A 15,861-nucleotide genomic window follows, 5' to 3' on the forward strand; every position below is an offset into this window, starting at 1 on the left:
GCTGCAGTTGGTTGCCAACTCGTCTCAACGGGGATCAACTTTCTTAGCTGGAATTGATCTCTCTCCCTCAGCCTTGTGCTGGAATTAAAAATTGCTTTCAATGTTCTCTCTGTGGCTGGAGATCTCAGATTGATCTTCTGATGACTTCCTTTGTTCTCCAAAAAGATTACCTTTAATGGTGAATTCATGAAGTGTTAGTTTTGCCCATGTGACTTTAGGTTTTCGGTTCCTGAGGGGCGATACGATAGCTTCTGATTTCAGCCATGAGGGATGTTCACACTTTATTGTGGTGATTATAGCTGGAGACATGGCAACTGTGAGTCCCTTTGTTTTAGCTCACGTGTATGTGTGGTGGGCTGTTTAATTTCAGTGCTGACGGGGTTAATGAGTTCAGTTCCAGCAGACATGAATGTGTATTTCAGTGCAGGAGAAGGTATGTGTCATGTGACTGTCCTACATCTTGTTGAAGGCAATTGTACCAGTCTTTTTAAATTGTTCTTTTTAAAAAATAATTTAATGGGTTGTTTTGTATTTCCATTGCTGCACTTCCTGTGAGCGTGACACTGGATTCATTGCAACTTGATTCATATTAACATTTGGAAGAAGTACACATTTATAAGCTGTCAGCATCTACAGCAGTGTTGAACTTTGTTCAATGAAACATTCTTAGTGTCTGCCAGCTCAAATTGTTAGAACAAAAATCTTCATTCCAATATATAAATAAAAATCTGCTTGCCCTGCTTCCCACTTCCAGCCCATACTCATTCCTTAGGCTTTTTAAAAAAAGTTACTGTATTTTTTTCGAACACTTGGAGAGGCAGGGATTAGTCAGGGATAGTCAGCATGGCTTTGTCAGGGGGAGATCGTGTCTAACTTAATTGAATTTTTTGAGGCGGTGAGTAGATGTGTAGATGAGGATAAAGCAGTTGATGTAGTCTACATGGACTTCATTAGGGCTTTTAATAAGGTCCCGCATGGGAGATTGGTTTAGAAGGTAAGAGCCCATGGGATCCAGGGCAATTTGGCAAATTGGATCCAAAATTGGCTTAGTGGCAGAGGGTGATGTCGAGGGTTGGTATTGCGAGTGGAAGCCTGTGACCAGTGGTGTACCGCAGTTTGTAGTGTACATTCATGATTTAGATGTGAATGTAGGAGGTATGATAAGTAAGTTTGCAGTTGACACGAAAATTGGTGGAGTCGTAAATAGTGAGGAGGAAAGCCTTAAATTACAGGATGATATAGATGGGCTGGTAAGATGGGCAGAGCAGTGGCAAATGGAATTTAATCCTGAGAAGTGTGAAGTGATGAAGGACCCTAGGAAGTACAGAAGGTCAGAGGGATCTTGGTCTACTTGTCCATAGATCACTGAAGGCAGCAGCACAGGTAGATAAGGTGGTTAGGAAGGCATATGGGATACCTGCCTTTATCAGCCGAGGCATAGAAAATAAGAGCAGGGAAGTTATGATGGAGCTGTATAAAACGCTAGTTAGGCCACAGCTGGAGTACTGTGTACAGTTCTGGGCACCACACTGTAGGAAGGATGTGATTGCACTGGAGAGGGTGCAGAGGAAATTCACCAGGATGTTGCCTGGGCTGGAGCATTTCAGCTATGAAGAGACTGAAAAGGCTAGGGTTGTTTTCCTTAGAACAGAGAAGGCTGAGAGGGGACATGATTGAGATATACAAAATTATGAGAGGCATTGATAGGTTAGATAGGAAGAAACTTTTTCCCTTAGCGGAGTGGTCAATAACCAGGGGGCATAAATTTAAGGTAAGGGGCAGGAGGTTTAGAGGGGATTTGAGGGAACATTTTTTCACCCAGAGGGTGGTTGGAATCTGGAACGCACTGCCTGAAGGGGTGGTGGAGGGAGGAACCCTCGCAACATTTAAGAAGCATTTAGATGAGCACTTGAAATGCCATAGCATACAAGACTACAGGCCAAGTGCTGGAAAATGGGATTAGAATAGTTTGGTGCTTGACGGCCGGCACGGCCACATTGGGCCGAAGGGCCTGTTTCTGTGTTGTTTAACTCTATGACTCTAATACTAGTAACTCTCAGTTTTCTATAATTTTTAAAAAAAGTTTCAAACACTTCTCTTACCTTATTTTCTCCTGGGTCCTACCAATCATTTTCTTTTGAAGGTAGGAGTAATTTTGGGTAAATTGGCCTCTGGTTGAAAAGCAGCTCGACGAGTTGTTTCATCAACCAGTCAAGGCCCTATAACTCTGAAGATTAGTATCATCATGTAACCGATATAATCAAGTCAGGGGAGACAGTGGCGTAGTGGTAATGTCACTGAATTAGTAATTCAGAGGCCCAGGCTTATGCCCTGGGAATATGGGTTCAAATCCCACCACAGCAGCTGGAGGAATTTAAATTTAATTCATAAAAATCTGGAATTGAATGCTAATCTTAGTAATGGTGTCATGAAACTATCATTGATTGTCATAAAAACCCATCTGGTTCACTAATGTTCTTTAGGGAAGGAAATCTGCTGTCCTTACCTGGTCTGGCCTCTGTGTGACTCCAGACCCACAGCAATGTGATTGACACTTAACTGCCCTCTGAAATGATCCAGCAAGACACTCGGTTGTCAAGGGCAATTAGGGATGGGCAACAAATGCTGGCCTTGGCAGTGACACCCATATCCCATGATAGAATATTAAAAAAAGTAAAACTTTGGTGCATTTTAAAGCAGAGAAACCTGTTCAAGTAGGGCGAATGATCTCATTGGCAGTGCAGTCAAGCCACAATAAGATGACTAGTCACTGATACAAGAAGGGTTAATTTTCTCCTTGTTTTGCTAATGTTGAACCTCCTCACATGATATTGTGTATTTCATTCCACAGCTTTTCACCAATAGAGCAAATATAAAACATTTCAGGCAAGCATTTATGCAAAATAAGCTACTGCTCTCCTGCCATTCATGTGCTTGTGCTTGTGCCATCATAATTAACTTAATCAGAGATACTTTGTGTTTTATTTGCAAAAATCACCTCTTGCTAACATAAATCCTCCTTGTTCTTCACATTAGATAAATGATTATTCCACAGATTGGTGTGTGAGGCCGTAATTCTCAGGATCTTTCAACCCTATTGCTCAGTACATAGGCAGATGTAGAATTTTGCTTGGCAATTTTTTTTTGATACCTCTACAATAGAAAATGGTAATATTTAGAGCAGCAAATGGTAATGGAGCCACAGTATTTTGTTACCTGGCTTTCCATATTACTCTTAATGATTACAGTACTGGAGCAACACATAGCTAACCCTGTTTTGATTTTGATGTTTTCTGCTGTTTTTATCATGAATGTTTAGTCTTAATGCCAGCAGGTTTTTATTCTGTTAATTTACTACAAACATGTAAGATAAGAATTTTCTGCACTCATGAGAATACTGTAATTTCCCCTAAGATTACCTCAGATCATTTTAACTATCTTTGGCAAGAGTTTTGTACATCAGCTATTGAGATAATTTAGTCAATTTCAAGCTAAATTGCTCTAGTTGATTATAGCTGCCTGTCTGACAGTAAAAAATCTCCAGTTTAATATGCCTGGGAAACCAGACTGTTTAAGCAGGGTCAAAACCTGATTTTTTAAAAAAACTGGCTTTCTTCTAGGGTAAAGCCTGAAATTATTTATCTGAAGTCATAAAGGGTGTTAGAGAATTCATAAAACTGGTTGTCAGAAGGCTTCTATTGTATTTTACCATCTAAGATCAAAATTAAACAATTGAATTGACATCCATGATCCATTTAGCAAAACTGCTTAATGTAGTATTGTACAGATATAAATATCCAGCTGCTTGTTGCAGGTGTAACCGGAAGGTGAATGTCTTTTGAGTTTCATATTTCTATGTTTATTTATGATCAGTTTGATCATACCAAATGATAAAACATTATCCACATTATGTGTGGCAACATATATTCAGACAATTTCTGTCCCAAAGAAGAATTAGTAATTTAGATTGCACTGGTTTAACAGATTAACCTGTAGTTAATCATGCAGGTGGTCACTGTATCGACTAATTTCACTATAGCCTCAATTCCCTCTTTAACTGGTTATGTGCTTCAGAGCCACGAACAAAATTAACCCCCCTTTTCATGGCAGCTGCAGCCCCTTTAAGAAATGCAGCTGTTCTGGATTTCTTCTCCCGCCACCCTCCTCAGCAAGTTCCTAATAGAGGCCCAGTCCAGGTTGGAGTTTGCACTGAACATTAAATGATCTTATCCAAAATATTTGATAGGGTTGGCCATTCCTAATTTGAATGAACGTAGAGCTGACTGACAGTGCACTTGTCACCTCAGTAATGGGATCAAATTGTACCCTATTATACCCTTTTCTCTTTATGAAACACTCTACTTCTGTGAGGTGACAAACACCTGAGTCTGGAAAGAACGTTTAGGATTTGTGGTAACTCTGGTTGGTGGATTTAAGAGGTCTGTAGCTTGAATCTTTAATTACAGGGTTGTGACGTCAATATTCTTAACTCTTACATTATTGCCAGACCTAGGAAAATTACTGTATCGACAGCCTAGACAATTTTGTAAGCTTTTAGTTCATGCAGTTAAGTACTAATATTGCAGTAATAAAGCTGATCCAATGTCAGAGCTAGCTTTGTTATAGCAGTATTAACTCAAACTAAAAAAAACCACCCAAATCACAATTTCATTTTAAAATCTATTTAATTACCCTCTCCTGACGGTATTAAAAGTTTCTGGACCATGATTCGGTTACATGCTGAATTTCACCTACAAAGCTATCTGGGAACCCCAGAAGTATAAGTTGAGCAAAAAATGTAAACATTTAAATTCTGACCACCCTTTTTCCCTTGGTCATTCTTTCTTAATCACATTTTTTGTTTGTATCTAACTTAACCGATATTTGGTGATCTTTTTTCCCCCATGAACATAACATAAGAAATAGGCCCCTCGAACCTGCTCCACCATTCAATAAGATCAAGACTGATCTGATTGTGGCCTAAGCTCCACTTTCCTACCTGTCCCCCGTAATCCTTGACTCCCCTGTCGATCAAAAATCAGTCTAGCTCAGCCTGCATTCCCAGCCTCTGACCTGCTCTTGTAGCCACAGTATTTATGTGGCTGCTCCAGTTCAGTTTCTGGTCAATGGTAAGCTTCAGGATGTTGATGATGGGAGATTCAGCGATGGTAATGCCGTTGAATGTCAAAGGGAGATGTTTAGATTCTCTCTTGGAGATCATTATTGCCTGGCACTTCTGTAGTGCAAATATTACTTACCATTTCAGCCCAAGCCTGAATGTTGTCCAGGTTTTGCTGCATATGGACATGGACTGCTTCAGTATCTGATTAGTTACAAATGGTACTGAACATCGTAAAACCATCAGCAAACATCCCCATTACTGACCTTATGATGGAGGGAAGGTCATTGATGAAGCTGAAAATCGTTGGGCCTAGAACACTACCCTGAGGAACTCCTGCAGTCCTGGGACTGAGATGATTGGCCTTCAGCAACCACAATCATCTTTCTTTGTGCTAGGTATGACTCCAACCAGTGGACAGTTTTCCCCCTGATTCCCATTGACCTCCATTTGGATAGGCCTTCTTGATGCCACATTTGGTCAAATACTGCCTTGATATAAAGGCACTGTCACCTCAACTTGCTCAACTTTTCCTCATAAGACAACCCCTTCATCTCAGGAAGCAACCTAGTGAACGTTCTCTGAACTGCCTCCACTGTAAGTACGTCCCTCCTTAAATAAGGAGACCAAAACTGTACAAAGTAGAGGCCTGCTTTAGGTCGGGAAAAAGAACCCGACTGAACCACAGCGGGCCCGAGTCCCTCCGATTTTGCCCTGAACCCGCCACACCATCCCTTTAGTTACCTTCCTGACACTGAACCTGCAAGAAGCTGCAGCGCATGCGTGATGACATCATAGTGACGTCACTCACTCACTGCGCAGACTCAGTTTCATCCCAGCCTCCCAGCTCAGGTAAGTTTTTTTTTTTTATTTTTAATACTTGCCAGCAGAGCACTGACTGTGTGTGTCTGGCTTGACCCGACCCGACTTGATCTGGACTCTGCCCGACCCAACCTGAGCCCGAAAGCCGGTCCCGGAAGATGGGCCCAACCCGAACCCGACACACGTCGTCAAGTCCTGTCGGGTTCGGGTCGGGTAGCAGGCCTCTAGTACACAGTACTCTGGGTGTGGTCTCAACAATGCTCTGTAGGAAAAAACTTTAAGAAAAATTTTTTGCCTAGTTTTATCCCACATTATGCTGTCAGACATGTTGGAAGTAGAAACAACATTTTTATTGGCTGGATATCAGTGTTAAAGGTATTCTTTCAGCCATTTGAGAGCTCACATATTGAAGATTAACATGGTCACATCTCTGATACAATCAAGTCAAAACAGGATGAGAATATGCTAATGAGTAAGCTCATCAGTGGGCTACAGTGCCTGATAACACAAGGGCAGTTATTCTCGTCTGTGAAACTAGAATGATTAAATGACTGTTTGTTAAACGGTTTTTGTTATTTGTCCTTCCTGTCTCGCTCTGTTTTTTCTATATATAGGTTTTTAAAAATTATTTGATCATGGGATCTGGTCATCGCTGGCATGACCAGCATTTATTACTCATTCCAAATTGCTCTTGAGCCACCACCTTGAACTACTGCAGTCTATATGATGTAGGTACAGCAACAGTGTTGTTAGGTAGGGACATCAATTCAAAAATGATGAAGGAACGGTGATGTATTTCCAAGTCAGGATGGTGTGTAACTTTGAGTGGAATTTGTGGGTGGTAATGTCCCATGTATCTGCTGCCCTTATCCTGCTAGGTGGTAGAGGATGCGGGTTTGGGAGATGCTGTTGAAGAAGCACATTGCTGCAGTGCATCTTGTAGATGATACACATTGCAGCCATGATGCACTTAAACTAAAAAGCGTTGGACCCTTGGGGCCTGCTCCATGAATGCAGTGTCGACATAGTGGAAGTTTTTTTTTCGTTTAGCCAGTGATACTTGATGAGAAACTCAATCCAGAGAAAGCCTGAGGTACAAATATCAGCAGGCTGTGGCTTTTATGTAGCCATCAGGTAGTGTGACTGAGTACATTAAAATTGTCCTATTGTTCCAACAACATGTTTGGCGCCTTAAAAATCATTGCTGATATCTTATCTTGAATCTCAAGATTGCATATGCATTAGATTTTCAAATTTTTTTGTAATTAATGTGAATCTGCCAAAATCTTGGAGAGAAAAAAATAAAACATGTTGAGAAATTAGATATAAAGCTAGATATAAAAAAGCCACACATTATTTCACAGTTCATAAGACTTGTATTTCACTTGAAAGAGTACGAGTAATTAAATTTTTTTTGTAGCTAAGTTAATTACATAATGGCTTCTAAAATGTTGCAGCTAAGTGGTACAGTAAAGTGAACCTTTCAAATTAAATGTATTATAGTTGTTTTCTATGTGTATACAAACTCTGATTTATATGTAGGTACTGATTTCTTAATCCTTAGTGTTCTTAAATACAAAATTGTATCACTTTTATTTTTTGTTTTAATTATTGTTCTACGTGTAGAGCTTTATAAAAACTATACATGCAAAACATTTACCCCAGCTTCAAAATATAAAACTGTGCTAATTATCCCCTTTAACTATACCTATTATAACTCATCAGCATTAGATTTATTTAGATCATGTGTATGGGAGCAGAATCATGTGGATAAATGTAGGATCTTGCAATGGTAGCAGTCAATTATAGTGCAACTAAATCCAAACAGTGGGTGGCCTTATTTTTTGGAAATTATCTAAGGAATCTACTGCAGTAGGAGAGCAGTTCATCTCCATGTAGTCAGTGGTTATTTTCACTGGGGAAACAGTCTTGACTGGGGCACAATAAAAACCACCACAGCGTACAAGGCTGCGGGCCAAGTGCTGGAAAATGGGTTTAGAGTAGTTAGGTGCTTGATGGCCGGCACAGACATGATGGGCCGAAGGGCCTGTTTCTGTGCTGTATAACTCTTTAGTAGATCAGCGTGATTGAAAACAACATAGAAATTCATTTCAAGGTACTTAGTTAGAATAGTCACAGTATTTCACATGAATCAAACAGACCCTTTGCAAATAATGGCCTGGACTTTGCGGTCAGTGGCAAAGCGATGACGCTCTCTGCTGACCTCAAAGAAAGCTTCCCACAAAGATCTAGTGATCTCTATGGTGTAGATTTCCCCATTTCTAATGTCAGTTTGAATCTGGTGCCAAGTCAAGGCAATAAGCAACAGTGATGCCATCAAACCAATCTTTTTCTTTGGCCTCCTTGTCTCGAGAGACAATGGATAAGCGCCTAGAGGTGGTCAGTGGTTTGTGGAGCAGCGCCTGGAGTGGCTATAAAGGCCAATTCTAGAGTGACAGACTCTTCCACAGGTGCTGCAGATAAAATTGGTTGTTGGGGCTGTTACACAGTTGGCTCTCTCCTTACACTTCTGTCTCTTTTCCTGCCAACTGCTAAGTCTCTTCGACGCACCTCTCTTTAGCTCCGCCTTTATAGCTGTCCGCCAGCTCTGGCGATCGCTTGCAACTGACTCCCACGACTTGTGGTCAATGTCGCAGGACTTCATGTCGTGTTTGTGACGTCTTTAAAGCAGAGACATGGACGGCCGGTGGGTCTAATACCAGTGACGAGCTTGCTGTACAATGCGTCCTTGGGGATCCTGCCATCTTCCATGCGGCTCACATGGCTAAGCTATCTCAAGCGCCACTGGCTCAATAGGGCATATATGCTGGGGATGTTGGCCACCTCGAGGACTTCTGCAATGGAGGTATGGTCCTGCCACCTGATGCCAAGGATTCTCTGGAGACAGCGAAGATGGAATGCGTTGAGACGTCGCTCTTGGCTGACATATGTTGTCCAGGCCTTGCTGCCGTAGAGCAAGATACTGAGGACGCAGGCTTGAAACACTCGGACTTTTGTGATCCGTGTCAGTGCGCCATTTTCCCACATCCTCTTGGCCAGTCTGGACATAGCAGCAGACACCTTTCCCTTGCACTTGTTGATTTCTGCATCGAGAGACAGAACTACTGGTGATAGTTGAGTTTAGGTAGGTGAACTCTTGAACCACTTCCAGAGCATGGTGGCCGATATTGATGAATGGAGCATTTCTGACATCCTGTCCCATGATTTTCGTTTTCTTGAGGCTGATGGTTAGGCCAAATTCGTTGCAGGCACACTGAAGTATTCTCATAGACAGCAAACCAGGAAGTAAGTGCACTGATTATCTTTCACTTTCAATTAAATTTTTAGAGACTGTAGACCCAATAAAAACACATAAGAACTTAATTAAAACAAAGGGGCTAGTAACACAACAATGAACAGTGTGTTGAAGCATAGGGAGGATGAGTAGAAAGGGGCACAGCACACAGATAGCCAAGGAATTGTAGAGAGTATAGAAAAGGCATTGAGGAGGATCCCAGAAACTGTCCTTGAATGAAGCAGATATGGTGAGTCGTCATGGACACCAGAGATGATTAAAATCGTAATCTACAATGGGAAACTGTGAAGTTTTAAACAGGTTCTCACTGAGCCAAATAAAGGAATTATCATTGTCATTATACCAGACCACTAATAGTAAGTAAGAGGGGCGGGTCTTAGAAACAAGACTTAACCCCTGACTGAAACTGAGCAAGGTACGAGAACCCCGGGGAAGAACACTCGAGAAGATACCCTGAGCCAGGGGCTCAGAGAACAGAAGAGCAGCCGCAAGTCCGAGACTGATCACCTCGTGTCTTGACGGGTAGTATACTGTGCAAGTAGTGAGAGCTTGTACTTTTGATGAGTTTTGATACTGTAGAAGTAGTGAGAGCTTGTATTTGATGATTTGGTGTGTGATTAAAATATTGATATACCTTTCACCAATCGGATTCCGCGGATTTTTTAAGAGTAGAGTGCGTGTTAGGCACAACAAGAGAACAAAGTAAATGATTGGAACATACACATGGAATTATGGTAGAAGCTGAATATCATAAACGTTCAAAAAATTGGAAAAATATATTAATTTTATCATAATGGCGAAATTTGCCATGCCCCAAATTTAGAATTAGTTTGCCAGGGTCAGAAAGGGTTTTCGAGAGTAATTGTAAACTTAGTATGCTGTTCATAACCCAGTTGCACCTCATTTGACAAGATGCAACTTTTTAAAGTGTTTTTACAGTGAGACTAACAGCATAAAAGGGCATGCTGTCATTAATATTGCAATTTTGTTATGACCGAGGCAGGAGGAGTGCACTGTTTATTATAGATCATAGAGTCATACAGCATTGAAACAGGCCCTTTGGCCCACCGAGTCTGTGCCGACCAACAACCACCCATTTATACTAACCCTACATTAATTCCATATTCCCTACCGCATTCCCACCACCTACCTACGCTAGGAACAATTTACAATGGCCAATTTACCTATCAATCTGCAAGTCTTTGGCTATGGAAGGAAACTGGAGCACCCGGCGCGAACCCACAAGGTCACAGGGAGAATTTGCAAACTCCACACAGGCAGTACCCAGAACCGAACCCGGGTTGCTGGAGCTGTGAAGCTGCAGTGATAACCACTGCGCCACTGTGCCACCCCTATTCTGGTCCCACTTCTCCACAGGGTCACGACATATATTTAAGTTTTCCCACTTACCGATACAGTCAATCATGTACTCTATTTTTCCCAGAATAAAAACAGAACGTGCTGGAAATACTCAGCAGGTCTGGCAACATTTGTGGAGAGAGAAGCAGAGTTAACATTTCAGGTCTGTGACCTTTCTTTAGAAGTGGCAAAGGTTAGAAATGTAATAGGTTTTAAGCAAGTAATGTGGGGGTAGGGGGGAAGAGAACATCAGGGAAGAAGTGTGATAGAACAGAGGGCTGGAGTGATTAGCTGACAAGGTGGTCATGGGGCAAAGGCAAATAAAATGTGCTAATGGTGTGCTGAAAGACAAAGCATTAGTGCAGAGAGAGTGTTAATAACAGAATAATGAACAGCTCGAGCCAAAAGCACAAACATGAAAAACCCAGTGTAAGGCAGGCACGTGGTTAAAAAAAAATGATAAAACAAAATACAATAAAATGATTTTTAAAAAAAGGCCAGTCATGCTCTGAAATTATTGAACTCTATGTTCAGTCTGGAAGGCAGTAGAGTGCCTAATTGGAAAATGATGTGCTGTTCCTTGAGCTTGCGTTGATGTTTACTGGAACACTGCAGCAGGCCAAAGACAGAAATGTGGGCATGAGAGCAGGGGTGCGTGTTGAAAAATTCTAACCAGGTTTCTTTAGCAAACAACAAAATTATCAGTTTATTAAAACAAGTCTTAACCAGTAATGAAGTAAAGCACAAACACACAGATTGAAATTTTAAAGTCCCCTTTTTACCTTAACCCTCATACTCACACAAACAGACACACACACATACACTGGTTAACTAGAAAAATAAAAGGGATTTTGGTTCAGAGCTCTGTTGCAGACAAAATAAAACACTTGGGCTGATTCCTTGCTCATTCCTGAAGAAAACAGCAGATGATATATATTGTGTTCCAAAAATGGCATGCAGTCTAACTTCCGAGTGCACGTAGACGGGTCACTGAGATCTTTTAGAACAGTTTTTTCAGGTGGCGTTGAGAACCAGTCTAGCAAGTTTTTCCTCAAAGACAGGAGACGCGATAAGTTGACACAGTGGACTTCTCAGGGTTTTTTTTTGAGTGGTGCTGGAATGCGAGCTGGGTTGTGATCTTCTCTCCTTCCTTAACATTTCTTCAGCAGCAGGCTAACTTTATCTCATTCCAGAAGGTAAAACACACTGACACTAAAACCAAACGTTTGTGAGTTTTCTGCCCTCTCAGGTGCGCGCTGCTGCTTCCGAGCTTGTCCTATCAAGAGGCACGTGACTGACTTCTCTGCCCACATCTTCCCGTTACCAGGGTTTCTGTTCTATTTTTAACTTGAGTCATCTGACAACCAGTAAACATTGTTGCCAAGCTAGTTCTTTCAGTCACCTCGTGAAAAAAAACTAGTCCAACATTTGTTCAGTTTGACGATGAATTGCTCAAAAAATATTTTCACAAAAAAAGCAGAATCATTAACATAACAATTTATATTTGATGGCAGTCTGCAGGGACTTCAAAGTGCACCCTATGAAGAAGCATGGAATCACTGACTGCAACCTCTGGATTTCTACTTTTAACTGCACTCATGCGATCTCAGAACTTGCTATCAGTTTCAGAGGAATAATGATGGGGAATGCTTGACAGTTTCACTGTCATTACTACTGCAAAATCTGGGCCAATAGGAATTTCTCACTCCTCGAAGTAAATAAGTGACTCCCTTCACCAGCTTTTCATCTGTGTTGTTAAGGTACCAGGTTCTGGCCGTTGCGTGTGAAATTTTTAATTATTATTTCATGGACTGGTTAAAATCATAATTGAACTCTATCTTTTACCTGTGTACATTCTTTTTGGAATGCATTACATGTTGATGAATTGATCAAAGAACACTTTGTTATGAGGATCACATTATGGTAATAAATGCTAACTAGTGCCAGAAAATGGCTGTGACTGCAGATTTAGATATATGTATATAATAAGAACCACCGACACAGTTCCTCAAGTTTAGCAGCCATGAAAGTTACCACAGAATTGAGGGTTTTCTGCAGAATTAGCCACCTGTGGAATTAAGGAAAGGAACATGGCTAATAGTTTCTGGTATAAACTATTTGTTAGATGAAGCAGAAAATCTCATGCTTTAAAGTCTAAGTGCCTTCCACAGAACTTTCATATCGTTCTAAATGGAGATAATTGATAGTGGGGAGAATTTCTTACTTGATGTAATTGTGAAAGAGCTTTGATAACAGAATGGAGCTTTTTACAGAAAATGGCTACCTCTAACCAGTTCTAAAGAATATAATGTGGCAACAAGCGCTCACTGCATTATAGCACCAGTGTACCTTGTGACATTTAGGGTACATGCAATGAAGTAGTTATTTCTGTTTGTCCATTTACCTTCTCTCTTCTGAGCTTCATCCCATATCCCCTTGTTGTTCTCAGGGCCATGGCTCAACTTGTCAATACTGTTAGGATTTTGAATACCTCAAGAAGTTCCTCTCCAAGTCTTCTTTTCTATCGTGTAAACTAACTCAGGTTTTGTAGTTCAGGTGTCTTGTGCACCTTTTCCTGTGCTATAATATCCTTGCTGTAATATGGTGGCTAGAATTGTATACAATGCCCCCAATGTGGATGAGTCAATGCACGGTGTCGGCTCAGTATCAGACCCTGTGATTTATGCTCTATTTCATGTGTTATACAACCCATGATCCTATTTGCTTTATTTACCACTACTTCTCATTGTACAGATGGTTTTGATGATCTATCCATCAATATCCTCAATTCCTTTTCCTGTGTTGTACCCTGTAGACTAAAACCATTTTGTTTATACTTCCAATGTTTGCTCTCCTTCTCTAGTCTTGGCACTTTGCACTTGTCAACATTGAATTTAATTTGTTATTTCTTAGCCCAAATTCCAAATCTCTCTTTGTTCCTTTACACCTGATTAACCTGCTTTTGATTATTTGTAGCTCCCTTCACCACTCCCCATCTTGATGTAATTGGCAGATTTTCACAGTACTGTCTCTATTCCCATTTCTAAATCATTGATTTCCAAGATATGCAAGTTTCCATTTGTTACAGGCTCTGGAGATTTCTAGTCTTTGAAGTAAGTATGTTTGTAACTCAGTTGTAAAACATTTTTTTTTAAAGTTTTGATGAAAGTGGACTGTGTCAATAATGAAGATGGACTTTTCCACCTTGGGCATCCATTTTCAGGGTCAAATGCTTCCGCACCAGTTACAGCACTGCAGGCTACAGATAACAGTCCCACTATTTGTGACACTGACATTTTTTGCAGTCCTTTTTGAGATTATCAGCAATTCAGAGCTGTGGGTCCAAACCTATTAGGAAGTGGATTGAAACCAAACACATTTCATAGAAGTTTGTGCATGTTGCAGTTTTCCACTTTGGTTAATTCATAATAAAAAACATTGTGGTGTTCTCTTACATTTAAAAAAAATAAACTATGGAAATTAGTCAACTTGTGGAAAAACCAGATACAGGACTTTAGTGGTTTACTGAAAAATAAGTAATCACTGAGCTGGGTCTGAATTGCATGCCTGACAATCTGTAGTTTATTATTTTATTAAACCAGTTATTATGCATCAATCCAGTTAGATGATTTATATGCCAAGTTTGTTTTATAATTCTTCACAATTTATTTACAGGTGGAGCTTGCAGAAATCTGTGCAAAGTGTGAGCGCTACATTGGCACTGAGGGTGGGGGTATGGACCAGTCCATTTCATTCTTAGCAGAAAAAGGAACGGTGCGTGATTTTTAAATGCATGTTTTGAACATTATCACTTGCTTGAAGTGGCTACAACTCTGTGTCTAATAATTATTTTCTTCCACATATTTGTTTCATCACGCATTCAGAAGAGGAAACTAAACATAATTTTTAAAAGCAGGAACTCAGTAGTACCAAGGTTTCCCCAAGTACTTTAAACTATCTCACACAATGGTTAAACAGGAATCATCAAAGAGGCATATTCACCTTTAAAAAGATAGCTTTCTAAATTTGAACCACAGATAATGAAATATCATAAATTGATGAAAAGAGCTATTGTATTTTCAAGGATTGGAATAGATCAAACTTGCAGGGCAATGTCTCATGCCTGAAATATGTCTGTTGTCATATTGACCACAGATGATATTCAGGAGTCCTGATCAGCCACCTTAAACAGGCATTGGGCATCTTGCACATGTTAATGAGGGGCCTAAGATCTGTTTAAGGACCCCTTCAAGAAATTGTGCAATGCTGAATGGAGCAGCCACTGTTGAGGTTTTACAGTATTTGCTGTGGCCTATCCAACAGCTGCCAATAAACAAGTCTGTATGTTGAATAAGAATTGTATCTTCGGTCCGCAACACATCTGAGGGCTGCTGTAGCCCCTGCTAGGCCACCCCCACTCTCCAAACAACCTACCAGCCAGCCAAAGTTGATATCCAAGTTGGAAAGTTGTCTCTGGAGATGCAACAGGTGCTGGCTGATCAGTAATGCTGAAATGAGGCCCAAGAACAAATTCAGGAGATCTTCAGGCCAGCCTCTTAGATGTGCATTGCTGTTGAGCTAATAATTTCCCTCTGTGCATCCTAAAATCCTCAAGGAAATTATGTAAGAATTGTACCTTGGGACTGGACTATGAAAAATGTTTTCACTACATTGAGAAGAGGATTGCGATATGAATCTGGCAAGTTAACAACTAATTACTCCAAGAATTATGGCAGGGAAATGACTGGGAGCATTATATGGCCTGCTAGATGTGCCCATCTAAAGAAAATAAAGCTCCATTTTCTGCTGGATTTCTTTGAGAAAGTAGCAGAACTAGTGAATTAGATCTACATAGTGGAAGCCATTTACTTGGATTTTCAGAAGGTATTTGATAAAGTTCTATATGTGAGACTTTCAAAGAAGGTTAATGCTCATGACGGTAATAATTGTTTAGCCAGTTGGGTTGAAACATGGCTTGACAGTATGAAGCAAAAGTGGTAATAAATGCTTTGGCTGGGGCAATGGTGACTAGATTTATGCAGGAGTCCATTTTAGGCCTAATACTGCTCACAGTATTTGTAACTGACTTGTAAATGAGCATTTGTAATATTAGAATATTTGTTGATGATTCTATAATGTGTCTCCAAATGACAAGCACAAGGGAGTTAAACACTCTATTGCCTTTTTTATGTTAAGGATGCACATCATAGACCAAAATGACCAAATACTCCATGATAAACATGCA

At 40.5% G+C, this 15,861-nt stretch overlaps 1 protein-coding gene across 5 annotated transcripts in view; it reads left to right on the forward strand.

Annotated features, from left to right (window-relative positions):
- The window catches only part of galk2 (galactokinase 2), a 149,166-nt gene that overhangs the window by 64,591 nt on the left and 68,714 nt on the right, over positions 1-15,861 (forward strand). For all 5 annotated transcript variants that reach the window (XM_068017943.1, XM_068017945.1, XM_068017944.1 and 2 more), the window contains one exon: positions 14,292-14,390. In XM_068017943.1, the coding sequence (XP_067874044.1) occupies positions 14,292-14,390 (99 nt within the window). The remainder of the gene's footprint in view (positions 1-14,291; positions 14,391-15,861) is intronic.

Source organism: Heterodontus francisci, chromosome 38 (assembly GCF_036365525.1).
Source record: "Heterodontus francisci isolate sHetFra1 chromosome 38, sHetFra1.hap1, whole genome shotgun sequence".
Classification (NCBI taxonomy): domain Eukaryota; kingdom Metazoa; phylum Chordata; class Chondrichthyes; order Heterodontiformes; family Heterodontidae; genus Heterodontus; species Heterodontus francisci.